General features: G+C 34.4%; 1 protein-coding gene across 7 annotated transcripts in view; it reads right to left on the reverse strand.

Annotated features, from left to right (window-relative positions):
• Positions 1-15,847, reverse strand: part of LOC105210087 (protein CREBRF homolog) — a 67,448-nt gene that overhangs the window by 6,525 nt on the left and 45,076 nt on the right. For 6 of the 7 annotated variants that reach the window (XM_054225766.1, XM_011180827.3, XM_054225763.1 and 3 more), the window contains exons 3-7: positions 1,667-3,399; positions 988-1,543; positions 703-920; positions 327-582; positions 131-256 (exon numbers count right to left, since the gene is read on the reverse strand). In XM_054225766.1, the coding sequence (XP_054081741.1) occupies positions 131-256; positions 327-582; positions 703-920; positions 988-1,543; positions 1,667-3,130 (2,620 nt within the window). In that variant the 5' untranslated portion in view covers positions 3,131-3,399. The remainder of the gene's footprint in view (positions 1-130; positions 257-326; positions 583-702; positions 921-987; positions 1,544-1,666; positions 3,400-15,847) is intronic. The other variant, XM_054225767.1, reaches the window with a different exon arrangement.

Consider the following 15,847-nt stretch of genomic DNA (forward strand, 5'->3'; position numbering starts at 1 on the left):
TTAGTAAAACAGTAAATGGATATCATATAGATAATATAAAGGACTCAAATGAGTGCTTAGAAGAAGTCTAAGCTTTTACTTAAACAACAACAAAAATGTCAAGAAATTGTTATCAAGCCACCGTACTCACTTTGTGCCGTTTTGTAGATCTGTTCAATGCGCTGATCAATCGCTTCGGTGTGCTCGCCATTGTTTTGGTTTTGATATTTGAGCGCCAAAGCTTGTTTTAGTTCGAAAATGCCATTTATTAAACGTTCTAAAATTTAAAAAACATGAAAATAATTAGCATAAACATGAAACTCGGCGAACTTTTCAAACACACTTACTGTGTTCAATTTCCAGTCCAAACAGTTTTATCTTATTCGCCTCGTGTTGAGCTTTCTTCTTGAGTCGGCAAGCACGTGAGGCTAATTTATTTTTCTCTTTACGCGATTTCGGACGCACATTGAAGGGCAATTCGGATACGGGTGTCATGTCGTTGATGGTGCGACCCAGCTTGTCCAGCTCCTTGCCGATGACGTGCAGTTTGCGTGGATTTGGCGTAAGATCATTGCCATCACCTTTGCGCGCCTTGCCGCTGTGCTGTAAAAATGAAGTAGAAGTGGGATTAGTCGATGAAAAACCGTTAGAGAACTACAATCTGCAACAGTCTGCAATTTAACATTGTTGTTGTAGTTCGACGACGCAATTGGTTGTATTTACTTTGAATACCTTGATACCGCGCACGGAACAATTTGGACTGAACACCGGATCGGTGGCCTCGTTCAAGACGTGCGGATCCTCCAGACGTGATTGGAATACAAGTCGTTTGCCTTTGGGGCCCTTAGCTTGCACATTGTACTGCCAAAAGTAGCGCTCCTTTCCTTTGCTGGACATATGGCCGGAGATGGTGGTGCGCGAGTCATCATCATTATCAGAACCTGCGGAAGGAATGTAAAACAAAAGTAATGAAACGTACACAAAACTACAAATGCTAAGCAAACATACCATCACTCGACAGGTCATCGTAATTGTCGCTATTATAGTCTGTCGACGCATCGTCATCATCGTCCTGCGATAATTCAATACCATCCGGCGACAACACACTACCGGTGCTAAGTGACGAGAACGATTCCGCCTCGGCCAGCGAGCCAGTGGACAACAAATGCTGTCGCGGTTCACGTCGCATCCAAATGTGTTCGAGTCCGAGATGTGTGGGCGCCGAAGAGGACAGGCGCGATATGGACGTATCCAATGGGTACTGGAACGATTTGCGCACTGAACCACCAGTGCTACTGCCACCTCCAGTGGTACTGCCGAAACCGCTACTACTGCCACCGCTGCTGGGGCTGAGAGCATTACCGGAGAGCAACAAGTGACTATTGCCCGGCACCGATTGACCCAATAGACCGGCACTGCCGTTGATACGATCGGGCGACATGGAGAAGCCCTTCTTCTGCAATTCCAACATGTTGCGCGACTTCACCTGCAAACTTTGTGAGCGATTGGCATGTGGCGGTGGTGGTGGTGTAATGGAATTCAGTTGAAGTGGCGAATGCGAGGCCTGTTGGTGGAGGGTAAAAAGTAAATATTATTATTTAGTTAAATCAAACGAATAAGACAGGAGTTGATAGGAGATTAAGTAGGAGTCAGAAGAACCAAAGGACGCTAATATATTACAACTCACCTGACTGCCCGGTGAAAATGAGTTCGAGCCCGAACTACTCAACTGATGTTGTTGCTGTTTATTTGGTGTACTGTGGTAGATTTCATATGGACTAGAAGAGTTGTGGTGGCTATGGTGTGTGTGTATGGCACCGCCAGCACTGTTGCTGTGCTGTATACGTGGTTGTTGTTGTTGTTGTTGCGATTGCTGCTGCTGATGTTGCTGCTGAGCCGTTTGCAGTTGTGTCAATTGTTGTTGCTGCTGTTGTTGTTGTTGTTGTTGCTTATGCATCTGCAGCAACTCCATTGGCGGTCCACCACTCGGCGAAGCCTGTGGACTATTCAACTGTTGTAAATTATTTGAGCTATTATTCTGTTGTGGCGATAGAATGAAATCATTCTGTCCAGCACCACTATTCAGTAGCTCATCAAAGTTATCGATCACATCGAGGAAATGATCATCCGGTATATCACCGAAACCGGCAGCCTGTATCTCAGCCTTATCTATGGGGAATATGTAGTCTTCCTCCAATGTGAATGGTTCATGCTTGGTGATGATGGCATTGCTGATGTCGCTCCACATGGCGCTCGAGTTGGGCGTGCCGGAGACATCGAACAGCAGCGAATTGTTGCCATCCTCGCCGGAGCGTATGCTATCGTTCAAACCCAATAGCGTGCTGGACGAGTCGACAGTGCCAACGCTACCGACTATGCTATTGCTGCCGCTGTTGCTGACCGGCGAGGCTGCATAGAAACCGTTGGACGTGATGCCGTGCAGCGGTGAAGCTGCGCCCAAGCTGACGTCTTGCAACAGTGTTGGTGACAACGAGGCAGCGTCCAGCGAGGCGACATCCAAACCGTAATCGGAGAAGTCGACGAAGAGACGAGGCTGTGAGTGCTGCAACGATTGCTGTTGCAGCTGGTGTTGTTGTTGTTGGTGCTGCTGCTGTTGGTTATTTTGTTGTTGTGCAGACATCATGGAAGATGTTTGGTTATGATTATGGCTATTGAGATGATGTGAATGATGCTGCAAGGGGCTGGGGCTGGGATGATGGTGCGAATCTCGTTCCTGCGTCCAGGGATTATGACTCTGATTGGGATTATTACTGCGCGGTATGCTGATGGCGTTGGTCAGCATCACATTACTGCTACCGGTGATGCTGCCACCACTGCCAACGTTGCCGCCACTGGTGAATGTGTGCGACTGCTGTTGATGTTGCTGTTGCTGCTGCTGTTGTTGTTGGTGGTGGTCGTTTGAAAGATAATTGGAATTGGGACTGGAGTTGGAATTTGTATTGAAAATGGTATTCACATTCAGCTGCTGCAATGGACTCAATGCGGGCAGCGTCGATGTGCCGAAAAGTAGACTGGAAGTGTTGCTGTTGCTCAGCGCCAACGAGAAGAGATCACACTTGAGTGGATTGCTGCTGTTGGACGAGGTGTCGAATAGATCGGTCGACATGGAAAATATTTGATTCTCGGTCATTTTACGACAAATGCTGACACGTTTGCGGCAGCCGGTGCATAGATTGCGGTCACTAGGACGCTGTGCTGCTGCTGCTGTTGCTGTTGTTGCGGTCGGGTCGCTGTTGCTGGTGTGGCTATTTGTGGCGGCACGCGCTGATACACAGCTGATAAGCACTATGTGAGGCAGCTAATTAAAAGCCTTCGTTGCCTGGCTGTGGTTAATTAATGGCGTTGGTGCCGACGCCGCGGCGTGTGGTCGCTGGGAAACGCCTACTAGTGCGCGTTTATCTGTAAATAGCAATAATGCATAAAGGAAGTTAGTGTTTTGACTGATACAAATGTGCAAATTTAATAGAAATAATAGATATTCAGAAGGTTTACAAATTTTACATATTTATGTACAAATTAAATTAAATAATAATAAAAAAATATAAAATTCCTTCCGTATGCAGCTATTAAAGACTCATTAGAGTATTGGTAAATGCTCGACCTTCACATTTTTGCACCAATATGCTAAGCATTAAAATGCCATTAATAAATTCTAGTGCAGACAGGGCGTGGTAACTCACCACGCTGCGATCAAGTTCATTAAGTAAGCAAAACGCGAGCGTAATTTAATCAAGTGGCACTCAATTATTTAGATTTTAATGCGCGCAACTTTATGCAGTTATAATTGCGTATGGAAAGCATAATAATTTAAATAAAGGTTTATTGTGACAGTAGCACAAAATGTCAGATCAAGTAATAATCTTGACTGTTTATCGACGCTTGAGAATTTGCTATCAGTTGATTAAATGCTTTACAGCTTGCAAATAACTCACATTCATACTTGAGTTGATTTGATTAAAAATTTATTAGATATCGATACAATATTATATTATCGATTTATATGTTATATTATCGATTATGTGTTCATTATATCGTTGTACTTATAAAATCCAATTATTAAAATATCGATAACGATACAATTATCGTGTTTTCTGTACATGCTGCCTATTTTATCGATTTTATTCCATTTAGTTCTTTCATAGAAAAAAGTCGAGAAACCTTGCATGTGATATACATATAAACGATAATAAATATATATTTTGAATTTTTAGTAAAAATTTCAGATATAATAACGTGTATCAATATATCGATAACTATTTAAGGATATCGATAAGTATCGATAAATTTTTGGAAAATTGAATTTAACTATTTCTAAAGAAATTATCTTAATAGAAATATTTTTAATGAAAAAAAAATTAATTCCGATAATTTTTCATTATCATAAATTTGTGACTGTGTGTGCCAACCTTGACTCTATAATTTTATTTAAAAGCAATAATCTATATTTAATGTTTATTATTAGTGCTTCAGCGAATGAACAACAATAAATAATGTTTATAAACACAGAATTTATTATTTCTCTTTTCACACCGCAGCAAAGCATTAAAATTAGCAATAAAACCAAGAAAACATCATCCAAGCACAGATCAGACTGCCTGGGAGGAAGAAGACGGATAATTATTAACCGCTTCGTATTATTTTTCTATTAATTTACCATTAATAAAAGCGATATAAATGGAATACACACTCGTATGTATGTATGTGTGTGTTTATCTATTTGCACTTAGCGCACACACTCGCATCCATTAATTGCGCAAATGACGAAAATACTTTAGGACGAGTGCGCGCTGTGTACAGCAAGCGCTAAGAAAATTGTAAACAAATTAAAAAATGCACTCGAGAAACGTGTCGACAAACGATTTGAATGTGTATGTACGCATATATGTGTGTATGTATGGTGTGCATTTCTGTTGACAAACAGTTACTTTGTATTACCAGCTAGACTGTCATTAGCATTTTCGCTAATTTTATCTAGCTTGTGGGAAAACATGCTGAGAACGTTGGAGCGTGCTGGTGAGAGCATGGCATGGCGGAGGAGAGCGCATTTAAAATAATAATGAAAAACAAAAATAAATGTAAATGTAATTGAAGTCGGTTGGCAAACACTTGAGCTGCCACATGCCGATGCAGCGAGTAATTGCATAAATATATTTACATGGGTAAATACAGACAGTTGAGGAGCAAAATAAAATAAAAATAAAAATTTAAAAAATAATATAGAAAAAATCAACACGTGCCAATACGGCGAGTAACACACGCACATACATACATAAGCTGAGTGTTCTAATTATAAGTATATTTACAATGCAGTACACCGTCATCTTATAACTGCAACGAAATGGCGCGCGTTTTTACAACTATATACAACTATATAAAAGCACATGGACTCTCATAAAAACTGGCAAAAAAATTCGAAGTAAAATTAAATATGTATAGAAAATAAAACTAAATAACATAAAATAAAACAAGTAAGGAAAGGCTAAGTTCGGGTGCAACCGAACATTTTATACTCTCGCAATTTATTGAAGAAATTTTATTAAGATAACGCACAAATTTACCCATAAATTCGGCATAAAGTTTAATACAATAACGAAAATCGTCATATATAGATATGAGGGCTGAGGTAATTCCTGAACCGATTTCATTCAATTTCACCAGCAGGGCTGTAAATAGATATATCGGAGCTAGGGGAAGCTATTACCAGATTTTAACAAACAGAGACACACTATTAGAAGAAAACAATTTCCTCTGAATTACATTCAATTATCTGAGAGATTCAAAATATTAGATATCTGGGGCCTTGAAAAGTTATAGTTCGTTTTCGATAATTTTTTCACAAGTGAAGCTAGATATGATATGCCCACCTCCCATACAAAGGTTAGGTTGAAAATTACTAAAAGTGGGTTAACTCACTAACGAAAAACGTCAGAAACACTAAATTTCACAGAAATAATAGCAGAAGGAAGCTGCACTCAGATTTTTTTACAAAATAAAAAATGGGCGTGGCATTGCTTACTTATGGGTCAAAAACCATATCTCAGGAACTACTCGACAAATTTCAATGAAATTCGGTGTATAATATTTTCTTGACACCCTGATAACACGGATAAAAAATGGGCGAAATCGGTTCACAACCACGACTACTTTCCTTATAACTCAATTTTGAATTCCATCTGATTCGTTCACTTTATCATGTATAAATACGGAACCAATGAAGATAGCGGTTATTATCTTGGTTATTATCCGATTTCAACTATTTTCATGGTGTGTGGTGGGGTACGTAAGTGAACCGACTGCAGAAAGTTTGGTTTATATAGCTTTATTGGTTTGCGAGTTATGTACAAATAACCGATTTGGGGGCGGGACCACGCCCATTTCCCCAAAACAGTTACATCCAAATATACCCCTTCCTAGTGTGATCCTCTGTTCCAAATTTTACTTTTAAAGCTTCATTTATGGCTTAGTTATGACACTTTATGTGTGTTTGGTTTTCGCCATTTTGTAGGCGTGGCAATGGTCCGATTTCGCCCATCTTCGAACTTAACCTTCTTATGGTGCCAAGGAACATGTGTTCCAAGTTTCATTAAGCTATCTCAATTTTTACTCAAGTTACAGCTTGCACGGACGGACAGACGGACAGACGGACGGACGGACAGACAGACTCGTCACCCTGACCACTTTGGTATATATAACCTTATATCTAACTCGTTTAGTTTTAGAACTTACAAACAACCGTTATGTGGACAAAACTATAATACTCTCTTTAGCAACTTTTGTTGGGAGAGTATAAAAAAATAAAATAAAATCAAATAACATAAAATAAAATAAAATAAATATTTAATAAATTTTAAGCTAATTTGGTATACAACTTTGCTTCCGCCGTTTTTTTGTTTTTTTTTGTAAATTTTAGGCTTTTTTTGTATAAAACCTGTTATAAAAATTGTGTTCAAAATATTGGCCGTCGCTAGCTACTACTTTTGGCCATTCTTTCTGGCAGCATGCGTATTCCGTGCAAATGTCGAGAATTTGGCTCAAAAAGTGACTTTGAGAATAAGTTTGGGACGCAAACAGATCTCTATAAATATTTTGTTGGGTTAATGTTGACACAAATGTCCAAGATCGATATAAAACGATTTAATCGACCAGTGCTTGACCCTAATAAATGTAATCCTTTTTTAATATTTTAATTCATAATTTTTCATATAAATTTTGATAATGTGCTCGACAACAACAAGCTAAACTCATTTACAAATTTTGAAACAGTTGAATTCTGGCGACAACAAAAATTATTTAAAAATATTCTCATTTTATTATGTCTGCCGTTACTCTACACTATAGTTGTTATTGTCACTTTTATTGTACACATAAATAACAAACGAACAAACGTCTAAGTGGCGCTTGGCACATGGCTGCCCCCAAAATGCACTTACAGCTGTACAATTTTGCAATTCATTGTCAGGGCTATGCACCAGAAAATATATATATACATATGTGTGTGTACACTGGTATAACTGTATGTAAACACTATCAAAATATATAAATAAAATAAATTAAAAAAAAAAAATTAATTAAAAAAGCATCATTGTTTGTTCATCATACGCCCCGTTGTACCGAGACATTTTTATTGCCGTCTGCGAGGACTCGTATCGATGACAAGCGGAGTGAACATGCACGACTTAATATATGGATTTTTGTACATACATACATACAAATACGAGTATCGCCATCAATACACACACACACACACATGTGTTTATTTCTATAGTTGTTGTAATGTTTTGTTTTTGCTTTGAAACGTCGTTTGCACTGCCGTCCAATGCACTTTTTTCGCGCGCCCTCACAATTGCAATTGCAATTCCCGCTTTTGTTTTGTTCAGCACGCCCGTTATTTGCATTTTTCGCTTCGTTTGCCATTTCTTGTTTGCTGCAGTTTATTGCATTTCGCTTGTTTGCTCATTCTGCAATTTTGTTGTTTACATTCGGTCACTTTGTTTTTTCTCTCCTTACTTTTGGCTCTGTCTTTCGCATTTCAATTTGTTTACAGAATGTTTTGCTGTTGTTATTACTGTTTCATCAATATGGCGCGTGATTGTAATTTGCATTTTTGCAATTCATGTAAATGCATTCGGTGTTTTTGTGCGTGTGTAGATGCTTTGATTCGGGCTGAGGTGTTTGAATTGTCAGCAATGTGGTCTGGCTAGCATTCGATGCGATATTAATTATTAAAGTACGACAGCATGGCAACTCTGCGTGTGTTTAATCCCGCTTTAAGTTCGCGAAGTTGCCTTTTTGAACTTAAATTCTTCACTTCTTAACTCTCCTCCATACATTATATCTAATCCATAAGTGGACTTCGAGAATGGAAACCTCATTTAGGATAGTACTACACAGAGTTATTGTTCTTGAAAAAAATTATCAAAATACTTTACAAAATTACTGTTCTTGCTCTAATAATACTGATCCATATATCTTCGCTTCCTTAATAGAGTCGCATTTGATTTATAACAATTTGTTAAATCTGTATTTATAAAATGTCTTAATTGGAAACATGAAATGCCAAGGGAAATTTTCACTTATTGAAGCTAAATCATGTATAGTTTTATCTGTTAATATGACTTTAGTTTAGATTCAATACCAGCGTCAATTAGCCGAAGCACTTAAGTGGTTTCCAACTCTTATCAATATACAATCTTCATAGTGTTACTATTGGGCTTTTAGAATAAATTTATTATCAATTAAATACTAATTGAGTAATTAGTTAATTACTCTATTGTCTATTAAATTGAGAATAATTAGTGGTTGATTTACTGATTGACTCTTAATTGCCCAATTAGGAGTCTGATCATTGTATAAAGTAAATATACTTACAACATTGATATAGAGAGGATTTAAATAGTTATTCAATTCTGAACCTGAGAACCTGTCATCTTCAAATTACATCTGTTACTTGCCAACATATCTTTCTAGAGAATTGTTTTACAAATTAATGAACTCACGCGTCTATTTATATCCAGTATATGATACTATGCTCACACAATTTCTCTTTACCTTCGAATATTAAATCTTTCGATGATGAAATTCCATGACTTGTATGTCATCATCAAAGCATTTACATATAACAAGAATTTTACTCAATAATGAATAATTTTTTGTGACTAACTCTCTTAATTATTTAATTAGTGCTGGTTCAACCTATTTTTATAGCAAATAAATATTGCTTCCTGAGAAAAATATTGCCAAAAAATAAACAGTAACTTGAAGTAACCAAAAATATATACACTAATGTGCTATAATTATTAATACACTAATGTGCTATAAAATTGTATACCAAATATTTTTCATGAAATCTAAGTTCGGATAGTTAGATTATTATTGCTAGAAATCGGCAAAGAAATGGAATTCAATATGCACAATAAATATTTATGGTTATATTTTTTTTTTTTGGAAATTTAATTGATACACGCGTAATTTAACTATATTGTGGTTCACGATTCAATTATTAATAATTTATTATTGATAATTTCGCTATTTTATCGAGTAATAAATTACAATTATTATTTGTAAGCAAAAACAGGGATATATTTATAATAACTGTTTTTACTATTTTTTTAATATATTAATTAAATATAATTGCTCAAGCATTACCACTCAATACTCGCTATGTTATTTATGGCATTCGCTACACAGCTAAGAAATATGTATGTATGAAGCAAAAAGTGGGTGTGTCACCAAACCCAGTCAGTTGTTTATATACAAATCAAGTGTTATTATTTTTCTAGAAATTCCTCTTTAATATGCATATCATACGAGTACATATATATTTGTAAATATTAAAGAAGTGCTGTTGTTGTTTACATGTTATTCATTTCTACAAAAAGTTGGCGAGCAAAACAATATTGATGACGGTGGTGTGAAGTGGAAATGGTTGACATTTAAATGTTGCGAATTATCTGCATAATGAGGAATCTTTATATGTACGAAGGTATGATCTAAGCTCTCATCATTTATGGAAAACGAAAACAATAACAAAATTTTCAAAATATAAATAGAAAATAATATAATAAATAAAAAAAGAAATAGAAATTATATTAAAAACACTTAAGTTATTTTATTTGTTTTTATGTGTGTATTACATTGTTATTTCCATCAAAACATTAAACAACAGACGTCAATAGAAGTACATATCTACATATTAAATTATTCATTCAACTAATACAAACTGAATGTTTATATTCATGTACCCTTAACAGTCGTTTGCACTTCCGACATAGATTACGTCGCGTCGGCTGCGATCGACTTGGACTATGGCGCCCGCACAAATTTGGCACAGTTTCACACTGATTGACGTCGACAAGTCAAAAGTTGCGCACAACGCCTCGTCATATTACTAAGTAATACATTGAGTGTATTCGACATAAACAAGATAAACTTTTAATCACATTACTTTTTTGTAGGAATAGTATTTAGCAAAATGGAAACCTTTATACCTAGTACATAAATGTTCTTATGATGCAGGGTTATCTTCAGTTTTATTCAAAACTACTCAAAATAGTTTTAAAATCCCGACTATTCTTCATATAAATATTTTTAGAAAATTACCAAAATAGAAATCAAGCACTTTAATTGTTTAAATTTCTTGATCTTCAAGTGAAATTACGAAAATGTACAAAACTTTCGAACAATTTTAGTTTATTTTTGGTGTAAGCTTTGTTTAATTTTTTAGTAATTAATGGTACATTTTTGATACTGAAGTGTTTTTTTAGCATTTTCGAATGTTCGAAAAAAATTTTGAATATTCGAAAAAATATTCGAATTTTCGAAAATAATATAATCTCACATATGTTTCCTACTGGGCATATTTCAATTGAATTCAAGTTATTTTCGTTTGTTTTTTTTTAATAGTTCTTCAGTTTGTTTCATTGTGTGTGTATTATTCTTATTTTTTAGAAGTGCGTCCTAATCTTTTGGCACGATTATTTCGTACTCATTTCTGCGTTATGTCTAAAATTTTCCATGGTTACCTGTACATATTTATATATAACTTATAGTATCGTTTTTGTTATTCTAAAATATTTTGTTTACAAATTTTATAATACTTGCGGTCCTCATTATACCATATGTATATGCTCCGTTCCCGCTTCGTTCCGCACCACACTTACCTACCAGTCGCTTTAATTTTATTACTTTTTCTCAATTATTTTTATTGCAAAACATTCACTTGTTTGACTTGTCTAACAGCCACGATCGATCGACTTACCTGTCTCTGTTTATCCACCAACCGGTTTAATTATAAACAAATTTTTTCTAGAATTATTCTGACGTTTTTTTGTTCATAGAAAAAGGTGTCAAAACAAGATTACGAAATTAGTTGAAACAGCTGATTTAGATGTGGCTTAGGAGAAGGCAATTGAGAGGCTGCTTTTGAAGGCGTTGAATTGTATTTTTGATTTTCGAATTAAATTATTGTATATATCTAAACGTGTTTTCTGAGCACTTTTGGAAGAAAAGAGTTAAACATCTAAATACTTGGACATCGAAACGAAATAATTCGAATTTTCGAGTTTGAATATGGAAATAATTTCGAAAATTATTTGTATAATGTTATAAATTTTGAAATATTTTAAATAGAGTTGACACCTGGCCAAATTATTAGATATTAGCAACTTAGTATTAAAAAGCTGTACCAAAGGTAGGAAGAAAGAGAAAATCTGCTGATCAGAAATAATTTTTTTTATACAAATGTTCTTCAAATGTCAAAACCAAAAATATTAGTCATCTACATTAGTCCATGGAATGTATATTATTTGTATTTTTCACTCAAAATTGTGACAAATTTCTAAAATTCCTGTTTTTTACATTTTAATCCAATAAATCAGGAAGCAAAATTCCTAAAAAAAAATATTTTTCAAGACGCGTGTATTGGAGTATTTGAATACACACATACTTATAAATACCTGTAGTTAAAAATAATAGCACATTAAGTACATATTAAAAAACAACTCGCGCCAATCTATTTTTAAAAGCATAGAGTTAAACATTTTTTTTTTTAAATAAACCCATCTACTAGCACCTTCGTCTATTTATTTTGTATATTTCCTTCAATTGTCTGCTAAAAATACGGAAAATTTATGAAAACGCTTAAAGTCATAAAATTCAATGCGCGAACACAAATGTAAGGTGTAATTTATGTTGCGGTCATAAAAAATATTTTTACAGGTGTGTATGCACCACATATTGATATAGACTTATTTGAATTATGCTTCAGAGGTGGGTAATAAAAATCAAATACAAATGCACTAATTTTATAGAACGACATAACTGTGTACTTAGTTGGTTGGAATTTCAAAATATGAATATTAGCGGAGCTTTACTTAAGGTGTTCTTTTAAGACTTCCTGGTCATTAAATTGCAAATAGTGGGTAGCATTTTATGACTATTTGTTAGTATGATTATAATACAAGATTTGTGTTTTAGTTGCGTGAGAAAAATAAAATTGTAAATATTGTCATATGAAGACAACAACCGTACAGAATATATAAGCATTTAAATAACTTTCGAAAGATATTTCAAAAATGAAGAATTATCTTCAGCAGACAAATATTCCAGATTTTGGTAATTTCTTTCAGAAATCATAAAATAATTTATTGAACAAGAAAAAGTTGAGTGGAATGCAAAAAACTAGGTTAGGTTGACAGACTTTCGACAACATTAAGTAGTGCAATGAAGAAATTTATATCAGTATATTTATTCAAATATAGAGATAATATTTCTGATATGAAAAACTGCTTGGAACACGAGCGAGAACCGACACAGGAAGTGCTAAAAACATAGCAAAGACAATAAATCTACCAAAGTGGAAAGTAAGGAGTTTTCTTTCTCACTAGATCATTGTTACAAGATATAGAACATAAGTTATAAAAATATAGAAAAATCTGAAACCAAATTGTGGTAAAAATAACAAACACAAATCAAATCCCACATGTCAAGTAAGCCGGGTAAGCGCACCTAATGTGACAAGCAACCAAAACGAATTAAATAAATAACTACGAAAATCCTAAAATATACTAAAATAAAAGAAAATCTATATTATAACAAAACGAAGAGTTCTACAATTCACGGCACCTCTACAATACTAATGGGTAGAGCATCAACATTTGGCATGGTTGCTGAGCTTTCAAAACATTTAATCGCCACAAACCAATACTTAAAATCGATTTTTTTTCGCGCGCTGCTATTTTCTCTATTTTGTTTAACATTTCGGATATGAGGTTATTGAACTCGCCCATTCCGAAGGCTGACCACATTCTTTTTTCTGGCATTTACAGCTACATATATGAATATGTTTGTTTATATGTGGAAAGAATAATCATAATAAAAATATCATAATTTTGCTTTACTTTGTATGTAAAACAATTTCAGTTTCACACACAACCACGCATAGTTAACGACTTAATGGGGTAAAAAAAAATATAAATTTGCATTGAAATTGATATTGAAAGATTAACAAGCACATAGACTTTTAATTAACTAGGTCGATTTGTAGCTGGGTGTATGATTCTTTGTTCATAGAAAAGGCGAACTGAAAGTTATTCGGTAAACTGAAAGCGAATTTATAATCGATACAAATTACAGAAAAAAAAATCGATTGAAAATAATTGAGATATACTACTTAATAGATAGATAGGATAGTAGATCAATCAAATGTTTCATTGGAATTATTAGGAAGTTGAGCTTTGTCCATATAGCACTGATCCAAACCCAATCTGGTTCCATACAAGCGAAGTGGTTTCAGTTTTTGAGATATTAGACCAACTAAATGAATATTCTCGCTTCTATAATTTAGAGAATTAGAGGGTCGGTGATGTATCTAATCAGATTTTAAGAGTTTAATCTCATTGTTGATATATATACCTATGTATATTCCATATTAATAAAGTCACACATATCACATAAGCCTGTTAAATCTGAGGTAAGAATGACATAAAATAATAATTCTACTCAAGCGAGAACTTAGATACATATGAGTATGTAGTAATGTAATAGAAAGAATGGAGGTAGGGGCAAACAGTGCCCCCATATCCATACACACACAACACACATTATCAAACTCGCCGGTAACTGGAGGCATTAGTAAACGTTTAAGGTAAAGAAGCATTTGAAAGATAATACGAAAAGCTTACGAACATATGACTGCAATATAAAAACTGAAAGCAAAAATAAATAAATAAACCTTTATAATTGGTGCGAAAGAAATACACAAAGAATGATAAACGATTTAAAAAAATTGCAATACTGCTGAAAATTGGCTGTCTAAGAAGAAGACACCAAAGGCAATTTTGAATTGAATGGCAACAAAGAAAACGCCAAACTTGGAAAGGAAATAACAAAAATAGAAGCTTTGAACTACATAAGAATTTACGAATGTGTAAGTAAAGAAAGCAATTGGGTGATAAGTGCAAAATGTTCAGAGTGCTAATTGAAGGCTGACAGACAGTGCGGAAGACAGTCAGCGAAATACTGGAAGTGATGTAAGAATAATAATGGAATGTATGAAGAATACAAAATTGATATATGTAATTGGGAGAGAAATCGAAAAATCTTCCGAAAATGTAAAATAAGATCAAATAAAATAAGAATGCGTTTCTAGGGAGCATAATGATAGCTTTATTAAATATAAAACATTTTTAATCTATCTGGGTAAGTGACCAATGGGCCACGGAAATTTCAATTGACAAGAAAGTATTGTATTGTATTGTAGAGCAAATAGAAGCATGAAATGAGTTTTTAAAAGCTTCGCAAAGCTTATTTGAATATTAGATGCGTAGTTGATGCAACTAGATAGGATCACATTTGAATCTGGATGATTCCAAGAAAACTGGATCTCCATATACCATATAGACGGCTCTCAGATAAAACTTATTGAACATTTTCAACACAGTAGGTTTCTCAGAAACTTATTTAGAAAATCATCTGCATTGTCACAATTTTTTATTTATTATAGATTAGACTAAAAATCTCTCCATAAAATTTTAAGAGAATTCTACAAGAATATGTTCCTTTGTATAATACTAAGCTAACCTTCGGATTGTGTCAATTTTTATACTCTCGCAAAGAAGTTGCTAGCAACAAAGTTGCTAAAGAGAGTATTATTGTTTTGTTAACATAACGGTTGCTTGTAACAACCAAAACTAAACGAGTTAGATATAGAGTTATATACCAAAGTGATCAGGGTGAGACTATGAATATTAGCGGAGCTTTACTTAAGGTGTTCTTTTAAGACTTCCTGGTCATTAAATTGCAAATAGTGGGTAGTATTTTATGACTATTTGTTAGTATGATTATAATACAAGATTTGTGTTTTAGTTGCGTGAGAAAAATAAAATTGTAAATATGGTCATATGAAGACAACAACAGTACAGAATATATAAGCATTTAAATAACTTTCGAAAGATCTTTCAAATTTTCAGCAGACAAATATTCCAGATTTTGGTAATTTCTTTCAGAAATCAGAAAATAATTTATTGAACAAGAAAAAGTTGAGTGGAATGCAAAAAACTAGGTTAGGTTGACAGACTTTCGACAACATTAAGTAGCGCAATGAAGAAATTTATATCAGTATATTTATTGAAATATAGAGATAATATTTCTGATATGAATAAACTGCTTGGAACACGAGCGAGAACCGACACAGGAAGTGCTAAAAACATAGCAAAGACAATAAAGACAATAATTTAGGGCTATATATACCAAAGTGATCAGGGTGAAGAGTGGAGTTCAAATCCTGTCTGTCTGTCCGTCTGTGCAGGCTGTAACTTGAGTAAAAATTAAGATATCTTGATGAAACTTG

The sequence above is a fragment of the Zeugodacus cucurbitae genome, chromosome 2 (assembly GCF_028554725.1).
Source record: "Zeugodacus cucurbitae isolate PBARC_wt_2022May chromosome 2, idZeuCucr1.2, whole genome shotgun sequence".
In the NCBI taxonomy this organism is placed as follows: domain Eukaryota; kingdom Metazoa; phylum Arthropoda; class Insecta; order Diptera; family Tephritidae; genus Zeugodacus; species Zeugodacus cucurbitae.